Source organism: Poecilia mexicana, unplaced genomic scaffold (assembly GCF_051168715.1).
Source record: "Poecilia mexicana isolate PSO_F unplaced genomic scaffold, ASM5116871v1 scaffold_12, whole genome shotgun sequence".
Classification (NCBI taxonomy): domain Eukaryota; kingdom Metazoa; phylum Chordata; class Actinopteri; order Cyprinodontiformes; family Poeciliidae; genus Poecilia; species Poecilia mexicana.
Window position 1 is genome coordinate 21,276,235 of NW_028263381.1, and position 20,475 is coordinate 21,296,709.

The 20,475-nt window shown below is 35.2% G+C and overlaps 2 protein-coding genes and 1 long non-coding RNA gene across 3 annotated transcripts in view; 2 read left to right on the plus strand and 1 right to left on the minus strand.

The window, feature by feature from the left end:
- Positions 1–3,434, plus strand: part of grin1a (glutamate receptor, ionotropic, N-methyl D-aspartate 1a) — a 49,958-nt gene extending 46,524 nt beyond the window's left edge. Inside the window, exon 19 of the mRNA XM_014970962.2 lies at positions 1,940–3,434. Within this exon, the coding sequence (XP_014826448.2) occupies positions 1,940–2,008 (69 nt within the window). The 3' untranslated portion in view covers positions 2,009–3,434. The remainder of the gene's footprint in view (positions 1–1,939) is intronic.
- On the minus strand, positions 1,698–6,160 carry LOC148156052 (uncharacterized). Its single transcript, XR_015764902.1, has 4 exons — positions 6,041–6,160; positions 4,716–4,766; positions 4,486–4,639; positions 1,698–2,130 (listed from the first exon to the last, which is right to left on the minus strand). It is a non-coding gene; the product is annotated as an uncharacterized LOC148156052 (long non-coding RNA).
- Positions 6,140–20,257, plus strand: entpd2b (ectonucleoside triphosphate diphosphohydrolase 2b). The gene is made up of 9 exons (XM_014970963.2): positions 6,140–6,478; positions 9,773–9,890; positions 10,611–10,761; positions 11,516–11,675; positions 12,634–12,861; positions 14,111–14,386; positions 15,606–15,725; positions 17,675–17,812; positions 17,889–20,257. The coding sequence occupies exons 1-9, from the start codon at positions 6,362–6,364 to the stop codon at positions 18,099–18,101; spliced, it is 1,521 nt and encodes a 506-aa protein (XP_014826449.2). The 5' UTR covers positions 6,140–6,361; the 3' UTR covers positions 18,102–20,257.
- The last annotated feature ends 218 nt before the right edge of the window (positions 20,258–20,475 follow it).

Here is a 20,475-nt window from a genome sequence, read left to right on the forward strand (position 1 = left end):
TGAAGTTATAGATGATGATGAGCTCTGGAAACGTTTTTATGAATATCTGAAATGATGGCGCCACAAACGGAACATTTTTTACACCAGTTTTGTCAGATTAAAGGAGGCGTGATGGGCCAAACTTCACTCAGGTTCCTCCTAAGCTGCAAAAATTAGAGAGTTTGCCTTTCCTGCAACAATCCAGAGAAAAACAACAAATGTGTTTAGGAGAAATGAATTCTTATTTGTGTTTTAAAAGATAGATGCTGCGTTAAACTTGCTGCTGTCCAGCCTCTCGTCTCCTCCCGTCTAACCGCTCTCAGCTCAAATCCAACAGCTAGAAAGATGAGATCATGTTTCAGTGCTTTGTAAAAGTATTTACACCCCTCTGTGATATTATGTATATCAGATTGGAGCTTTATGAGGGAGACCAACACAAAGCAGCATCATTTCAATTCAGAAGGAAAATAAGGTTTGGTTTTAAAACAATTTTCCAAAATTAGAAAATTGTGGCGTAACTGAAAGGATCTGTAAAAATCTAATTTTTTGGTTGAATATTTTTGTTTTTGTCCCCATGGAAACGTCGACAGCAGGCTGATCTTATGTGCTGTGGTTTGTAAAAACAGATTGAAAAAGTTATTAGTTTGTGGCCTCGCATTGTGAAAAGTGTTGGGTGTTCTGCTGTGTCATGACTGGGGGCGTTACTTTTTAATTTATTATTTTCTAAATTATTACCAACTGTGTGTCTATAAATTAAAGCATAATGCGCCATGAGTGCCACCTAGTGGTGAAATTATGAATCAGAAAGTTTTGTTTTAGGTTTCAAACATCAACAGCAAAATGAGAGAAAATGATTTTATTTGGTTTTTGGTGCGACATTCAGTGGTGTGTATGTGGAAACCACTGCAAAACCAATGGCAACTAAAAAACACTGGAGTAGAAAAGAGACAGTTTGTATCAAAGTCAAAGGGGTGGGATATTAATTCATGCCACATTTTTCTGGTTTTATTTGTAAAGAAAAGTCAATATGGCTTCTTTCTATGATGGTGTTTTAGGTCCATTGTAGATAGAAAAAAGGAGTGTATTTCGGCGAAAGAATTCTGAAATTTTGAGAATAAGCTCAGAAATTTTCTAGAAAAAACTTTTAAATTTATGGGTTTGAAAAGTTGAATTTCTTTTATTTTTATAAAGTAACCTAAAATGAAATTTGAATTTGAAAATTTGCTAGGAAAAAAACATGTCAAATGTTGAGATGAATCTAGTATATATATATATATATATATATATATATATATATATATATATATATATATATATATATATATATATATATATATATATATATATATATATATATATATATGAGCTTAAAAAGTAAAAGAAATTTGACTTTTCAAACTCAGAAATTTCTAGAAAATTTCTGAAATAAATCTAAAAATGTTGGAGATTTTTCTAGCAAATACTTTGACTTTCCAAACCAATAAATTTCATTGTAAGTTACTTTATAAAAGTACAACACTTTTTAAAATGTCGAAAATGTTTAGACTTTTCAAACTCAGAAATGTTCATTTTATGTTATTTCATAAAAGTAAAAAAATTAAATCAAAAGTTTCAGTTTTTTCTAGAAAATTTCTGAAATTAATCTCAAATTTATGTGATTTTTTTCCAGCAAATTTTAGACTTCAGTCTCTGAATTTTCATGAGTTTTTCAGCTGAAGTTTGCTCTTTTTTCCATCTAAGTTGTTCCCAATGCACCGTCATGTCTCTCCGTTCAGCTCCAGTCAAAGCTGCTGCGTTTGTGCTGCTCTGTCACATTAAAGTTTCTCCCTGAGAGCGGTTAGCTTCCTGCTGCTGCTGCATTATAGACAGCGAGGTAAAAGCTGATGAAACGTCTCGTTTTCTCACTAAATGACGGCCCTCTGTGTGTTTCTGTGCCTCCATTTCTCCGTCACGTTTGCAGCAGTACCCACCCACTGACGCCACGGGCCAGCTCAACCTGTCTGACCCGTCCGTCAGCACCGTGGTGTAGAAACAAAAAACTGAGAGAGGGAGAGAAGGAAAGAAAAGAGAGCGACGATGAGGCCGTTCACGACGCAGACGAGTCAAAAGAAGAAGAAGAAGACTCCACGTTTCCTTCAGCTGAATGAAAACCTGAGGAAGAAGAAACGACTCTGATGAACTTTGCACCTTTTTTAAAAACAGGATTATCTATCTGGTCTTAGATGTTTTTAGGATTGCTAAGCATGCACAGAGGAACCCATCTTACCCACATATACGATCTTTTCCTTCTGTACGTTAAACCTTAGCCTTGTTTTGTCCTTTTACTCGCATAAACTTAATGTTCGGTGTTTGATTTTATCGATTTCCTGTGTAGCTTTTAGACAAACGGTTCATTTTAGGGATGAAAATCTGATTCTGGTGACAATATTTCTCTTCCAATTGAGGCTAAAATAGAGCAGAAGAATCGACTTGTAGTGCAATAAAAAAAAACTGCTAGAGGTAAATTATTTTAATAGGAATTATATGAGTTTCTATCGACACTTTAAATGTTTTTAGACATTTTATTGGGATAATGGCACTTAAAAACGAGCTTCTGGTGAAATGAAAGCATGCCTGTGCTTGTATATGAAAATGTAGAATCTATGTATTTGAATGATGATGATGATGATGATGATTAATGCGATTTCTAGGAAACGTTTATTTGCACTTACATGCCCAAGGCAGTTATTTTAAATGTTAGCAAAAGCTTTGACTACTCAGCTTTCCATATCTTTATAAAAGGAGACTTTAAAAGTTTTTATTCTCTCTTCCTCTCTCCTGCAGCTGCAGTTTTTCTCGCCTCCAGCTTTTGGAAGGGGTTGCATCAAAGGGCCGCGTTTCCCAGCCAACCAGCACTCGGCCTTTCGTGCAAAACCTCAGCGAACTTTTGCACGAAACGACCGGAGTGAGTTGAAAGCTGCAGAAACGTCTCGGTTGGCTGGGGAAACGGGCCGTTTCCCGTTTTCTGGAGGTGAGAAACACCTGCTGCCCCCCTGCTGGTGCCCTCTGCGGAGTCCGGCGCCGCTTTGCACTTTATCCTGATTGGTCTCCTTCGTTAAGCTGCAGCGAAGCCCCAAAACTACCCAGAATGCATTTCACTTTCTAATAGAACCAGCTGCTTGTGAAGCCTCCTTTAAGCCTCTGCATGCTTCTGTATTGATACACAACATAGCGCTTCTGTTTGTTTCTGCATATCTGCCTTGTACAGCGAGCTGAGCTGTGAGGAAGCATTTAAACTGAATGACGTGTAAATATGTGACGACGTTGAACTGGAAACCGGAGAACTTTTGTAAGAAACGCGTCCAAACGCGCAGCAGGAAGCCCCGACGGCGACATCTGCTTGTTTTTTCCTACATTTTCCAGCTTTAAACCATCATGTTTTTACTGCTGTAAATAAAAAACGCTGACATCGACAAGTCTGACCTGTTTCTGCTTTTAACTGATGAAAGGAAGAAAAAGCTGATGTGATTATTTCTGTGGGACATGACAGACAGATGGAAACAAAACACTTCTTCAAATTTGGAGGTTAATTTCAGAAATTTTCTTGAAAAAACACAGAAACTTTTGTGACACAAAGGTTGAAAATTTACAAGAAAAAACGTCAAACTTTGAGATCCATCTCAGAACTTTTCAATAAAATAAAATAAAGACAATTTCTGAGTTTTGCTGGGAAAAACTCCAACATTTTGAGATGAATTTCAGAAATTTTCTAGAAAATAAACTTGGAAATTTCTGAGTTTGATAAGTAACAAATTTAATAGAAAAAAATGACATTTTGAAATTAATCTTAGAAATTTTCTTTAAGATAAAAACAGGACAGTTTTGTAATCCAAAAGTTTAATTTTTACGAGAAAATACTTCAAAATTTTGAGACTCATCACAAAACTTTTTAAGAGAAAAAAGAAACTGGACCATTTTGAGATTAGTCCCAGAGATTTTCTTTAAAAAAGAGAGAGAAAACTTTAAATTTTGACATTTTTCTTTAAATTTTCTATTGAAAATTTCTGTTTGAAAAGTCTGAAATTTGTTAGAAAAACTTCATAAATTTTGAGAATAATCTTAAAAATTTTCTAAGACAAACTTGGAAATGTTTTAGTTTGAGAATCAAATATTTGTGAAGAAAAGGTCAAAAATATTCATATTTATCTCAGAAATTTTCTAGAAAAAATTTTAAATTTCTGAGTTTGAAAAGTCAAATATTTGTGATAAAACTCAGAAAATTTGTGAATAATCTAAAAAAAAGTTCTAGAAGAAACTTGGACACTTTTGAGTTTTAATAGTTGTGATTTTTAGACTTTTGAGCCCATGAAGCTTCCATAAGTCATAACGTTTTGGTTGTGTAACATCATTAAGGTGTCCTGCTCTGCTCAGGTTCCCACCCAGCTGCATTATGTTTACAGTTATTAGTTCCACCTGATTCTGTTGCTCAATCACCCCCAACAGCTAAGAGCCAGTCAGTTTCTTTACCTCTTTGTCAGATCCTTCAGTTGTCTCCTCCTATCGCCTCATTGTGATGTTTCAAGCTCATATTTCAGTGTTGATCGCTGCTCAGATCGTTGGAGTTCAGACCCACCCAGAGTTCAACCTGCGACCTTTTCCTGGGACGTTTAGCGAACGATTCCTGCTGGGAAAAAAGCCAAAGGAAACCTGTGAAGCTTCGACCTGCTGAAGCTCTGCTGTTGGGATTAATGACTGACCTGCTGCAGCAGCTAGTCAGCACACAGGACAACAATGGAGGTTTCTGTTGTCTGAAAAGAATAAATCACTGGGATTATTTCCTCAGAAGTGTTTCTACATTTTCTGCATCAAAAACATACAAGTGTGGAAATATGGAAATGTATCAACACGTCTGAAGACCGCATTTCCCAAAACCAGTTTCTACCAGTGAAGAGAAGTTAAAAACGGTTCACACTGCTGCTGCAGCAGCTGCTACTGCTGCTGCTGCTGCTGCTGCTGCTGTTGTTACTGTAAACATTGTTTTGCTTTGGGAACTGTTCTGGGAACTGTTCCCTGACTTAATGTGGAGATTCAGATCTGAGCACAAAAACTGAGCAGGAAACAGATTCACTCTTTATATATCTGTTTTTTTGATGAGCTGAAGTTTAACGTTCTTATAATTTACTGTTTATAATTTGAAGAAATAAAATATAAAATCACAATCAGACACATAAATCAAAAAGAAAAAATAAGAGGACTACATTTCTGCCAAAGAAAACTGTAATGTCAAAATTAGAGAATTTTTTTCAAGAAAATTTTAGACATTTCAAACTCAAAAATTTCCAAGTTTTCCTGAAAAAAAAAATCTGAAAATTTCTAGAAAATACTCAAATTTTGAAATTTAAAATTTTTTTGCTAGAAAAAAATCTGAATTTTTCCAGAAAAACTTGAAACTCTGACATTTTTTGCCAGAAAATTGCTGATATTAATCTGAAATTTTCAGTTTTTTCTTGCAAATTTTATATTAAAAAATACAAGGGAAATTCTGGGTTTGATAAGTTGAAAAGTTTCCAGAAAAAAATCTGAAATTTTGAGATGAATTTCAGATTTTATTTTTACAAAAAAATATGGAAAATTCTGAGTTTATAAAAACATAAAAAAATTCGACTTTGTAAAGTTTTTTCTGTAATTTTTTTTTCTACCAAACTGCATATTTTCAAACTCATTTCAGAGGTTGAACTAATTATTTTATTTTATTTATTTATTTTTTTTTATTTCTGAGATCAATCTGAAAATCTCAGATTTGTTTGGTGAAAGAAAAGTCTTTAAACTTTTGCAGTTTGAAAAATCGGAAATTTTCTTGAAAGAACTGAAGAAAAATGAGAATTTTCTTTGTTTGAAAAGTAAAAAAAATGTCCAACTTTTGAAACAATGAAAATTACTAAAAGTCTAAAGTTTTCAACGTTTGAAAATGTAAAAAATTTCAGATTTTTGGTGACAGAAATGTGCTCCTCCTCTTTCCCCCATCTACAGTTGCTCTAACACTCTTAGCAAACCACCCAGTTCTTTGTTTTCTTTAACATACAGTAATTGAAGCTCATGTAAAGGGAGCCGTGCATCCCGTGGCTCCTCCCCGCTGCCGCCGCTGAATGTAAAGCAGCTCCGGCAGATAAAGGCATTGCTGACCGACTGGCTCCGTATCCGTGGTTCTGCTTCCTGCTGGTGTGAAACGGTTCCGGACTTTGAACGTTCATCTGAGTCAGACTTTAAAATGTCAGCTGGCGGGCAGGAAGCCAGCAGGTGAAGAAAAGCGGTCAGACAGAGGAAGAGGAACAGCTCCTCTTCTTCCACTTGTTGCTGAGCGAAGGCTCGTATTTCCAGAATCAGAAAGTCTCACTTTCACTTCATGGCTCGGTTTTCCGCCCTTCCCATCGCTCCCATCGCGCTGCTGCTGTTCGGACTGGTCGGCATCCTGCTGCTCACCATTCCCTCCCAGGACGTCCAGGACGCGCCGGGGTTCAAGGTAAGGTCCGCACTGTAAAACCGGCACGTTGTTTTTAATTGAAAAACATGAGTGAATTTAACTCTGATCAAGGTTTTGCTGAATTAAATCCAGAGGATTTTGGGGTGTATAATGAATTACAAAGTTGACTTTAATGAGATAAATTAAGTGGATTTAACTGATTATACTACTTTTTTTATTTGTCACAAAAATAGTTTGCAACTTTTATTAAATATTTTTTTCCTTTTTTAAAAAAAAATGTTATGAGACATTATCTGTGAAAAAATGATCTCCACCTTCTCCCTGAGCTACTATTACAGAAATTAACCAGACCAAAAACAACCAGTCAGAGCCAGAGGGCGGGGCTTCGCGCTGCCAATCAAACTCATGTACTCCTTGCTGAACATACTAATGCCAAAAACAACTTAACAGGAAAACCGCTGCTGTCATCAGTGGCTATGCTAACTGGCCTTACCATTAACAACATGCTATGCTAGCTGCAATTAGCACTAGGAGGAGGCAGAAGAGCTCAGTTTTGTTACAGATTATTCGTTTCATAACATACTGTCACAACATAGTTGTCAACTTTTATTTTATTTTTTTAATGAAATTTTATACTGCAGCTTCAAGGCAAAAAGCTAAACTCATTGGCTGCTTTTCCATTACAAATGTACGCTAATGTAAAAAAAAAAAACCCACACAATTTCGCTTTCAATAAATAAGAAATACAATTAAAATCACACATGAATAAGTTTGTTCATTAAAAACAAAATCCTCCAACTACTTCCTGTTGTCATCTTCTCCGTAGTTTCCAATAGTAGTAACATCCACTTGTTGATCATGTGGCTCATAATGTGAAAAAATGTTTCCATTGTAGTTTTGTAAAATAAATGTAAACACCTCGTCATAGTGTCAAAACTTCTGATCAGCTTTTAAAGTGTTTTCTTTAAGCAAATTTATTTTCAAAATGTCAAATTGTGCAATTATACAGTCAATCAGTTCAACTTTTCATGCTAGTTTCAGAAAACTTTGGTGTTTATACTAAAAAATTAAGCTCAGTGTCATGATGTGTTGAAGATGAACACTGAGACCCAGGTTGTGAAGAAAATGATAAATTTAATGATGAAAGCTCAAACAGTCCAAATGCAGGCGGCACAGCAGAGAGAATAGGACATACAGCTAATTACCAGTAGCAACTGAAATACAGAAGACTGAAAACAAGAGCTAACGCTAACCAGGACTTCGCAGTTCAACTGGAGAGCTTAGACGTTCGACATGCAACAACAACAACTGACATTAGACGAGACAAGAGACAAAGGTGGACTTAAATACACAGGGAGGCTAATCAGGAAAACTAGACACAGCTGGGATCAATCAACAGGGAGGACAAGACAGAGACTCAGGGGAAACAAGGACACAGAAAAAAGAGAAAGAAATACACAAAAACGTCACACTCAGATTTATTATACTAACTTAATATTACTTTATCAATTAATTATTCAACACAAAAATTTTGAAGTAACAACATTTTTTTAAGTTAGGTTTTGCAGTGACTGCTGGTATGATGCAATTGTAAGGAAATGAAGTGCAGAGTAAACGGATCAGGGTTGGTACTCGGTAAGTTAGTCATGTTAATATTCTTTAGAAACGGTGAAGTGGGAGCTTGATTCCTGCCTCAGAAATCGTTTCACCTGGAGGCGTTTTTACATCACAAAGACAAGAAACGGCTTGTTGGAAACGATAAAAACTGCAGCCGAGTTTCACCTACAGTTCCTGTAACAGAACCAGAGCCGAGGAGTAACCAGGTGCTCAGTTACATTTAGGAAATAAATACTTTTTTACTACGCTGTAGTAATACATGTTGAAATACTGTTATCACCTCTGATTAGGACTTTCATCTCACAAATTAAATTGAAAAAGAGAAAAATGTAACATTTCAAACATTAAATTTACATAATTATGGCTTAAAAATCATGAAACTTTATGTTAATGTGAAATAAAAACCATAAAAACCTTTGCAATGCAAATACAAGTGAAGCATAATCCCACTCTGCAGGAAATGCTGAAATAAAAATGTTATGACTGACATTTCTGTGAAAACACTGATAAACAGCAGATGGCTCAGTTAAACCACATATAATTATCAGAGCTTCACCAGAGAGAAAAGTGACAACGAGTGAAACCAAGACGTTGAGTAACTGAACTAGCAAAAGATATTTCCTCGTTTGTTGAGAAGCTCTTTTGCAGTTGTTTTGGTATTCAGAGCAGGATTTCTTCACAGTTTGGCTCAAGTTTCCACCACATTGTTCTACCTTAATTATGCAACCAGACTGATATCCGCTGGTTTTCTTTTTAAGGTTTATTAAAGCTGTTTCATCAAACTGGCCACACACAAACAAAGAAATGATTTTCTTACAGCTTCCAGGGAGAGAAACAACTTTTTCCCTAAAAAGTGAAAGGACAAAGCAGAGCGTGAAAGCTCATTGTGTTTCCAGTAAGTAGGTTGCTACAGCTCACTGCACAACAGAAATGAGAAAACATTTGAAGGAAGAACATGGGAGTACGTATCCATGCAGACACACTTGTACTAATTTTAGATTTTTATTTGCAGGCGCATATTCTTCTCGTATTAAAGTGTTTTTATTTAGCCAGACTGAGAAATACCATGATCATCTTGGGAAAACCCATAATTTTAAACCTTTAATAACTGTTTTTCCAAGGTAACTTTAAAAAATACTTTGGGCTTTTAGATTTAGCCAAAACTACAAAGTCCAGTCTTTTAGGTGGACCAGAGTTAATTTTTTTGGTTTTTATCAGAATTTGATTACACATTTACATCTCCCCAAACAAACCGGATTTTCTAGACAAATGAAGTGGAGTTTGGTAGTCCGCCATATTTCGCTCTATTGGGGACCAAAATTCCAACATTTGTTTCATTTTCAGTTTCTGAAGTTCACTTTCACACTGCACCGAGTCAAACGATCCAAACTGAAAAAGCTGTTCCTCTCCTCGCCTATGGGGGCGCTGCACGAAAAACCGCTAAAGGAAACGACACGAAAACCTCTGAAGAAGACACTGAGCGCAACTTCCTCATGAAACGTAAACAAAAATGGAGTAGCGTCAGATTTTAGCGGTTGTCGGATTTCTCTTTTGTCTTTGGTTAAATAAATCAAGCTAATTCTCTTGCTAGCGCTCGTTAGGGCTTTTGTTTTGGTTGTATTTACCCAGAATGCCCTGCGCTGTAGTTCGTTTCCTGCTGTTGGAGCGGTTTCCGAGTTCACATATCTGATTCCTTGTTCTGTTTTTGTTCGGCAGTATGGGATTGTCCTGGATGCCGGTTCTTCCCACACTTCTTTGTTTATCTATAAGTGGCCTGCAGATAAACAAAATGGCACCGGCGTGGTCACCCAGCACAGCGAATGCACTGCACACGGTAAGAATCGCCACTAAAACCAGCGCTTTGCATGTCAAATACCAGTCAGGTTTAATCCCATTCTACAGGCAAACTCATCCAACTGCCACAACGATTCTGGTTACAAATGTCACAGGGGGGAACAAAAACTTTAGTCTTTTATTACCCAATTACCCACTTTATTTGATCAAATTCACATAGATAAAATAAAATATGACTTAAATGATTAAATTTCAATTTAATCATTTAAATTGTGATTTAGCCATTTAAATAATAATTGAAATTATTAATTGTCGATAATTTTGACAATTAATCAGATTTAAAAATCGCCACATTTAGCATATTTTTATTTAGCCATCCTTTACTACAATTGATAAACAGTTTTAGGTAATATAATGTTTATTTTCTACCTGAAAAGTGAAAAAGAAATGTTTATTTACATCTTTAATGTATTTGTAATATTGTATAAAATAAACTTAAATTTGCAGAATGTCTCATTTTTATCTGATTATTGGATTAATCAACAAAATAAATAATAGAATAATGAATTACTAAAATAAATGCTTGCTTTACTTTGCTCTGAAAATGGCTGCCTGTGTAGGTAGATGTCATGGGAACCAGCATTTCTAGCCTTACTGGTGTAAACAAACCGCCACATAACCTGACACAGCGTTTCATAAATGATGCAGCACAGAGATCTAATCAGCTGTTTTTATGATTCTCTGCCCAACCCTCTCTAAGGTGGGGGGATTTCTGAATACGCTGGCCGGGTCGGCGAAGCGGGCCGAAGCTTACGGGCGTGTCTGAATCAGGCTGTTAAAGAGATTCCCAAAGAGAAACACCCCAACACACCTGTGTACCTGGGAGCCACGGCCGGCATGAGGCTGTTGAAGTGAGTCACTGTGTGATTTAGGTCTGTAGACCTTTGAGCTTTATGTTTGTTTACAGCACATGTGTCAAACTCAAGGTTCGGGCGCGTAAAGTTTTATGTGGCCCAAAGAGACACGTGAAACGACCATCGTATGCTTAGATGATATTTATCAGTTAATTGAAAGCAGTTCTGAACAGAAGAAGATCAGAGGCACCAAAGGAAAATATTCAGGCTTTTTTCTTAGAATTTTGACTTTTTTTCTCAGAATTTACCAAATTTATTCTTACTTTAATCTTTTAATATTAAATGTCAAAATTCTGAGAAAAAAAGGTCAAAATTCTGGAGGAAAAATAAATTTTGAGAAAATTCAAAATTTTGAGAAAAAAGTGAAAATTCTGTTAAATAAAATCAAGTATGATAAAAATATGAAACATTCTGAGGATAAAAGTCAGTTTTGAGAAAAAAAAATCTGATTTCTGAGAAATAAAATGACAAAAATGTTAAAATCCTATGAAAAAACTCAGTTCTAAAGAAAACAATATCAATTTTTGGGAAAAATCAATTCTGAGGGAAAAAAAGTCAGAATTCTAGGAAATATAATCAATTCTGAGAAAAAAAGTAAAAATTCTAGAAAAAATGTGAATTTGAGAAAAAACGTTTTCAGAAAACCAGATTCTTGGTAAGATTTTGTGTTTGCAGTGCAGTTCTTGTTGGTTTTTATTAACTGTAAAGGGCGGTAAACATCTGTTATTAACATTAGTTGTTTTTTTTTCAGCATCTCCAATCCAAAGCAGTCGGATCAGATTCTGGCCGAAGTGGGCAGTGAGATCCAGTCGTTTCCTTTCAACTACAGAGGAGCGGTGATCCTGGACGGACAGCAGGAGGGCGCCTACGGCTGGGTCACCGTCAACTACCTGCTGAGAAACTTCATCAAGGTGCCGACGCATTCGGACATTTTATTTCAGAGGAGAAAATATGAAAGAAATAATTTAAAATGCTTGAATTTCTATTTGACATTATATTACAGTTTTGATTAAAATCCTAAATTTGGAAAATATTATTTACAGTTGAACCCAGATATTTTTATACACTTAATAAAAAGAGAAATAAATTTTTTTCCTCATTGTCTGAAGTCAAATCAGACTTGAAGTTTCTTGTTTTAGCTTCATTAGCATCACTAAAATTATTTCTATTTGCTAAATCCCAGAAAACTTTTTGTGTTTAATTTGAGCAGGAAGTTATTTTACCTTATTTGTTTGGATTGTTTCAAAATGTTTTATATTTTGTTATTTCTGATGGTTAAATTACTTATTGACTGTCTTATATTTTATACATTAAATTTACTGAAGTTAAGATGTTAAATTTTAAATTAATGCTTTGCTCTCAGACCACACTGCAAAAACAGAAAATCTTACCAAGAGTTTCTCTCTAGTTTCTAGTGTAATTATCTTGAAATAAGACAAAACCAACTTACAAGTAGCTTTTCAGTAAGAAATAGTAGCTTTTTCTTAGTCAATAATCCCTTAATATTGATGAAAAATTATAAGTTACACTGTCAGATTATTTATTACAATAATAACAATTAATTTTCTTTATCAATATTAAGGACTTATTGACTCAAAACAAGCTCCTATATCTTGCTGCAAAGTTACTTTTAAATTAGTTTTATTTGCACTATAAAATAGACTAAAAGTACTTGGTAAGATTTTGTGTTTTTGCAGTGCAGTGATGCCTTTATGGTGTAAAAACATCACATTTTGCTGTAGAATACATTATTAAAACAAAAGGAAATAATGTCATATTTTTAAAATAGTCTTTCTTTGTTTTTTTGTGTTGTTTTTACATTGTAAATGTTTGGATTTAAGTGTTTGACCGCGGGTTGTGTTTGTACAGTACGACTTTGTCGGCCGCTGGTTGAGCTCCGGCCAACCGACGGTGGGAGCGCTGGACTTCGGCGGCGCGTCGACGCAGATCACATTCGTCACGCAGGAGAAGGTGGAGAACGAAGCAAACAGGAAGGAGCTGCGTCTCTACGGCCAAGATTACTCGCTGTACACTCACAGCTTCCTGTGCTACGGCCAGAATCAGCTTCTAAAGAGACTGCTGGCTCAAATCGTGAAGGCAAGACGAAGTTTCTGCTCTCAGTGCGTCAGAATTTCTCCATAATTTGACTAAAAATGATCTGAGGTCGCACCGTTGTGACCACAGTGAAGGGACAAAAAAATAAAAGTCTACAAACCTGAAAGTTTCCCTGCAGTTCAATAATCATTCAGTCCATATTGTGGCTTAAAGCAAGGATGTCCAGCATGTGGCCCGGGGGCCGTTTGTGGCCCTTCAGATAAGTTTGTGTGGCCCTTGACTGCAGTTCAAGAATGGTGAAAATCTGAACTTTTTGTAATTATTTTAGAATTACATTTAAAGTTTATATCTTCCTAAACATAAAATGATAATTAAGTACAGCTACGGCTGAAACGATTTATCAGATTAATCGTGACGAATCGATTATTGAAATAATCGTCAACTAATTAATCAAGTTTTTTTGTACAGCACATTCCAGCAACAAAGCAGTTCAAAGTGCTTTACGTCATAACAACACAAAAATGAAAGTCATAAAACACAGTCAACAACTGAAGCACTAATTTATTAATCAATTATTTGATTAATTGTTAACTGGAGAAAAGGACTCAAAAAATGGTCTTTTAATGTCATTAAGCCAAAACTGTAAAAACAATATACAAACATTTTGCATTTAAGATAAGAAGAACCTTTTTCTGTAAATATGTTTTAGCACAAACTCCTCTTAGGAATAGTTTTAGCTTCACAACAGAAATTCTGTTATTGTATCTAAAGCGATAAAATTTTTATTTTCTTATTTAAAAAATTAATTTAAATGTTTGTTTATTTGCATTGCTTAATGTTTTTCTAATATTGCATAGCAAAGACTTAACTGGTTAAATAAAAAATTTGTAGGCATTTTTTAATCGATTAATCGATTAATCATCGGAATAAACAATTAATAAAATAATCATCAGCTGCAGATTTTTTCCCTCTGCTTTTATTTTTATTTCATGTAATTCAGCAATTTTTTGCTCAAACACTTGGGCAAAATCATCTATTATTTAATACATGTCCTGTATTATTTTAAAAATTATATTTTTACATGAATATTTCCAGCACCCTCTGCTGGAAAATATGAGGAACTTCAACAGAATATTATTATCTACCTTTCATTCATGTTATTCATATATTCACCTTTTTTAATCTTACTTAATTTTAGTCTGAAATTTCAACATTTGACATGTTATAGTTAGCAGCTTTTGGAATTTATTGACTCTAATTCAATATGGCCGCCTTGTTTTATGTGTTTCAGTCTCAGGGTTACGCTCCAGAGGTCAGTCATCCCTGCTATCCTGCAAACTTCACTGGGCCGCTGGATATGAAGAATATCTTCGACTCGCCGTGCACCGAGCAGTACAAACCCGAAGCCTACAACCCTCAGAAGAACTGGAGCTTGACGCTACGCGGCAGCGGACATTACGAGAACTGCTTGGGCAATGTGTCTGAACTCTTCTCCCACGACGGTTGTCCCTTCTCACGGTGTTCATTCGACAAAGTCTTCCAACCGAAAGTCACTGGCAGCTTCATGGTGAGAAAATCAGAAGGAGTAAAGATTTGTGAAACAAATTAAAAGCAGTTTTAAAACTATACCTTTAGTTTAAGAAAATTTATTCTGTGTCAGATGCTTCACTCACATCGGGATGCTGGATGCTTGAAACTGAATGTGTATCCTACTTTTTGCTTATATTGGCTGATAATTTTCTGACCAACTGAGCATAAAAAGTTAATTCCCACACTATCAGATGATCCTAAAATAATAAGAAATAAATAATAATCTTGACCAGGCCTGTAACAATAAGCAATTATAGCAAATATAGCAATTATAATGTGATCAATTAATCACATTATAAATTAAAACAAACACGTGATGTATCGTTTTTTTCTTTTCTCTCTCTCTTTTTACCAAAAACTGGATGACAAAAGTCTTCAGCCTGGTGCTTTGGTCTCATTTCTTTACGGACAATTTTTTTTTTTACAGAGATTTCATAATTTGCTTTGTTTGTTGTTTCTGTTGTTTTCTTTATTTTGGATTTTAATAATTACTTTATGTGAAATATTCATTAGAATTTTAAGTTTATTTTAAGTTTAGCCATGTATAAAAAAAGTCACATGACTTTTATATGAAATATCAAAGAAACTCTAATAAATGAACTTTGTGTTGTATTTAACATTTTCAGGTTAAAAATATATCAGTTTTGTTGGGCAACACAAAATTATCCCCAGGGCTACAAATGGCCCCCGAGCCACACTTTGGACACCCCTGGTTTAAACCCCAATGTGTGGAAAACATTCAGTTTTAGGCTCTGAAACTGATTTTAACCCCAATCAAACCAAAACCAGCTGATTTCTGATTGATGTTATTGATTGGAGATAATCTATTATCACTTTTCTTTGTGTGTCTTCCTTTGATTTTTTTTGTAATTACCTTTTTAAATCCACTGTGTTTCATTAGAGATTGGTTGCTAGGCAACAAGCAAAGCGCTAGAAACTTGCTGTCCCTTGCAGGAAAATTAAGCAGCACATGTCCCTCTGTGGAATAAGATGCTATTAGCCCTGAAGCTGCAGATTAAAAATGCACTGAGGCGCATAAATTATGGACACGTCAAAACAAGATGAAGGAAAATTCAGCCGTAAAACTCTGTTCAGCCCCGAGGCGAACAGGAAAACATGGGACAGTCGTATTGTCTGTGCTTTGATTTAACCAGTTTCTACATCTAAACTCTCTTTTTCTTTTTTTTCATCTCCAGGCATTTTCTGCTTTTTACCACATTCACTCATCCCTGCAGAATGTCACAGGGGTCAAGGTCAAAACGCCGCTGCAGCTGGAGAACGCCACCAAGAAGGTGTGCAGCATGAACTGGAGCCAGGTAAACAATTTAATCTGACAATTTAACACATTAATGTCACATAGAGGTCAGCAGAGACATTATACTCAAGGAAGAGTCAAAAGTATTTGACTCAAGTACTGAGTAACTGATCAAATTATAAATCATTTAATAAAAAATACATCATCAGATGGACCAAAATATAAAGGTAAATGGACATTTGGGTATTTAAAGATGAAAATTACAATAATTCATATAAGCGACAAAAATATAAAGCAAAAGAACATGAAAAGCATCTTTCTTGTGTTTTTCCAAGTGGTGGCCACCAGAGGGCGCTGTGGGAGTCTTAGAAAGTTGGAGTGCAGATGAGAAAATTTTTTTTAAAAATGAATCCTATAAATTTTTTCATAATCATATTTGTTTTATGATATTCTACGGAGCCCCGCAGGGGACAAGGGGAATTTTTTTTCTTTTGCGTTCCCTCGCAATAATCTACTGATCAGTTCATGCGGCATAATTGATACTATAAGCCTTTTTTACGGTGGAAGCCGTACTTTCTGCTTTAATATAAGCTTATAAGGTTTTTCCATGGACTATTGAGTTATTATCGCGGGGTAATAAGTCATCTGATTGTGTCTCTGTTGTGTTCGTGTCTGAATGGTTTAAAGGGCTGCTTTCAGTGCCGTTCCATCTGAGCCTCAACAGACATAAACATGCAGTAAATAAATCGATTTTCAATCAGTTTTTTGCACCAAAGCGTTAATAATAATAAACACGTTTTATTATTATAAAACACAGCAAACTAATGGTGGTAGACGGCCGCACTGGATTAACTCGGGGAATCTCATCTGTCCGTGTGTCAATCAACTCCTAACCTCTTCTTTGTTCTGTCACAATTATCGATTTTTTAAATTTTTATTATGCTCCAAACTTTGCGAGGACTGACCCCCCAGCTCACCCGCTGCCTCACACACAGAGCCAGCAGCGTCACCTTCCCATTCATACTTCATGACAGTCACTCCCACATCGACACGCCCACCACCAGGTGTCAAAGCCGCTGCTCCTGTCATATCAATAATTACTTATTTCATTCATATTGCTCTTATAGAGCCTCAGTGAAAACGTGTTTATTATTATTAACGCTTTGGTGCAAAAAACTGATTGAAAATCGATTTATTTACTGCATGTTTATGTCTGTTAAGGCTCAGATGGAACGGCACAGAAAGCAGCCCTTTAAACCATTCAGACACGAACACAATAGAGACACAATCAGATGACTTATTACCCCCCCGATAATAACTCAATAGTCCGTGGAAAAACCTTATAAGCTTGTATTAAAGCAGAAAGTACGGCTTCCACCGTAAAAAAGGCTTACAGTATCAATTATGCCGCATGAACTGATCAGTAGATTATTGCGAGGGAACGCAAAAGAAAAAAAATTCCCCCTGTCCCCTGGGGGCTCCGTAATATTCAGTATTTTTTAACAACTAATTGCCAGTCACAAAATGATTCTTATGAACATTTAAAATCAGGCAATTACAAAATATGTATTATTTTTATTGTGATATAAAATATACAAACTATTTTATTGCGTAAAAATATTAAATATATTTTAAATATTAAAAATATTTAAAACTAAATATTATTTTTTAATTACTAAAAATAAATATTTAGATGACAAACTACACATCATCTACCTAAATATCAAGCTACCTTGTTACCAAGGTAAATATTTGGCATCAAACTAAAGGTTTAGTTTGAAGCTGGATATATAGCTAGTAAACTTCATATTTAATTAGCACACTAAATATTTAGCTTCAAACTAAATATTTATTTTGGAGCCAAATGTTTAATTTGAATCTAGATATTTGGTTTGGAAACTAAATATTTAGTTTGAAGCTATGACTTTAGTTAGCAAGCTACATTTAGCTTCAAACTCCTTCCAAACTAAATATTTAGTGTCGGACCTGAATATTTAAACTTCTGTTTAGCTGCAGATGGTGTCTGATAAAAAAAACATCGACCGTGTGAGGAATTACTGCGCTTCCTCTGTGCTCCTCCAAGCTCTGCTGCTGAGAGGATACGGCTTTGACGACTCGTCGTTCCCTGACATTTCCTTTCAGAATACGGTAAAAAACGGCTTTTTAATAAATAACTGACGTCTGGTGATCCTCAGTCGTCAGTTTGGTTGTTTTTTGTCTGCAGGCGGGCGACACGTCGGTGGGCTGGGCTCTGGGCTACATGCTGGTGCTCAGCAATTTGCTGCATGCAGAAAGCGCCGGGGTGAGGAAGACTCTCACCGTCGGAGCGTGGGGGGTGCTCCTCTTCCTCTTCATCGTCCTCCTCGTCATCTGTGTCTTTCTGCTGTTTCGAGCGCGAAGCAAGAGGAAGAAAGGAGGCGATGAAAACGTCATCTAGATACAACATCATGCCTCCAGAGCTGTGAAGAAAAGAAACATGCAGGACGTTTGGTTTTTGTTGTTATTGCTTCTTCCAGCAACTTCAGTGTAAATCTGCTTGCCCATCATCTGCAGCCTGGCATTTGTTTGAGCTGTTTGTCTTTTTAATTAGATTCATAAACATTTCAATGACACCAGACGGCCACTAAGCTTGAACTTAACATGACTGTTTGGCCTGGTTTGTAAAGTTACACTGTCAAAAATGAACAGTAATAATTTGGGCTGTTTGTCATGAATGGAAAAAAACAGGGTTTAATTTTTTTAACATAATTTCAACATTTTAATCGCACATTTATAAATATTGGTTTAAAATTAAATATGTAATTTAAAAAAAAGGGGATTAGAAAGTAAGAACCTTGTTAGCAAACAAAATATTTAGTTCCAAGCTAAATATGTAGCTTGAAGCTAGACATATAACTAGAAATCTAGATATTTAATCATCAAACTAAATATTTATGCTTAAATATTTAATTAGCAAACTATATTTAATTAGCTAAGTAAATATGTAGCTTTTATCTAAAAATCCTGGCTTAAGCTAAATATTTAGCTTGAAACTATATAGCTAATTAAAAAGCTAAATATTTAACATCAAATTAAATGTTAAGCTAGGAGCTCAATATGTAACCAGCAATCTATATATTTAGTTCCACACAATATATTTAGTTGTATACTAAATATTTAATTAGCTTGGTAAATATGTAGCTTTCTAGCTAATTATCTAGCTTCAAACTAAGCACTTAGCATTTAGCTTGCTAATTAAGTATTGAGTTTCAAGTTACATATTTATTTTGAAGCTAAATATTTCGCTATGAAGCTTAACATGCCTGTTTTCACAGGGGTTAGGAACCTTAACTGCCTGTAGCTGAAATCCATGAATACTTCAGGCCTCCTCAAAAAATGCCTATTTTAATACTTCAAACACCAAATATATCTCAATATGCATCTATACACAGTAGAAACCATCTTGGCACCACAGATGCTAACAATCAGCGAAAAGAAAAATGAACGGCGCTCCTGGATTGGTCACAGACACAAACCAGAGGCGCCTCAATTAGCATTGCGTCTTCGCATATCAGTTTTCTGTTTCTGTACAAATTAGGCTAACAGTTGAATTTTCCATGAATAATTTGGAGTTAGGTTTCACAGAAAAACTCTTGGGACCAGAATTACTGATTAGAACGCAATAGTTGTCGCCTTTTAAGTTTCAATCGTCAGCAATTCACATTTTGAATGTCAATATTGAATTTCAAATCAGCTTTATTTTGTCTGATCAAACAAGGAATACGTGCACATTTTATTTAAAATACAAACATTTTAGAGGAAAAAATGGTAATGTTTTAGCTTGAAGAGCCCTAAAGTTGACCACCTGGTCCCAAAATTAAAAATCTAAACCTTTCCCTATCAGAACCAGGACTAGGCAGCACAGGTTGAGCTGACTGCAACACTCTTTAGTGTGTAGGTTTTTACTGAGGGCAAACATGAGTCCATTAGCACCATGGGAATGTTTCATTAAATCACAGATGGAGTGAACTGACCTCCAGGTAACTCCGTCGGTCTTTATAGGAGATTGACATTATTTTTATGTGATGTGTGGTATTTAATGTAGAGATGCACCAGTCAACTGTAAAGTCACTGAACTGGCCATGTATTACATAATCAGCAGGTCAAATACTGAAAAATCTGATTTTGTTTTGTTCCTGACATGCATGAAACTGGAAAACTCCCCCTTTCCTTTGGTCTGTTAACATATTATCAAACATGTTTTTTATGCACTGAAGATGTTAAATGATATGAGATTTTCTGCATAAATTAAGATAATTGTTTAATAATACTGTATATGTTGGACTCAAAGTTAACTATAAATGGACCGGCAGCACATTTTTCTACTTAGTGGTTCTTGTTTGTTACATTGAGCAAAGCAAATTGGACACGAGTTTGTTATAACAGAAAAATATCAATTGACAGGAATTCATTGTGAGACCTAATTCAATACTTGTATATCGAATATTGTTATTTTCTACACTTTATAAAATGTTAGATTTCACTGAGCTGGCATTTCGTCCAATCAAGATGGCAGACTTTTTGTTGAATAAAAATGTTGTGACCATTACTGTACATTCTGACTGATGTGTTTGGTCTGCAAATACATTACAAGAGTTAATTTCAAGGATGATTGTTAGTGATTTATTTATGGCATTTTGAACTCTGAACGTTGAACCTGGAGCAGTGAAGCTGCAAATGTCATAAACTTATACAGCCTTGTTTCAATGATATTAGACTTAAATTCATATAAACATACAGTAATTAACCAAAGTTTCTTTTAATTAATTGTA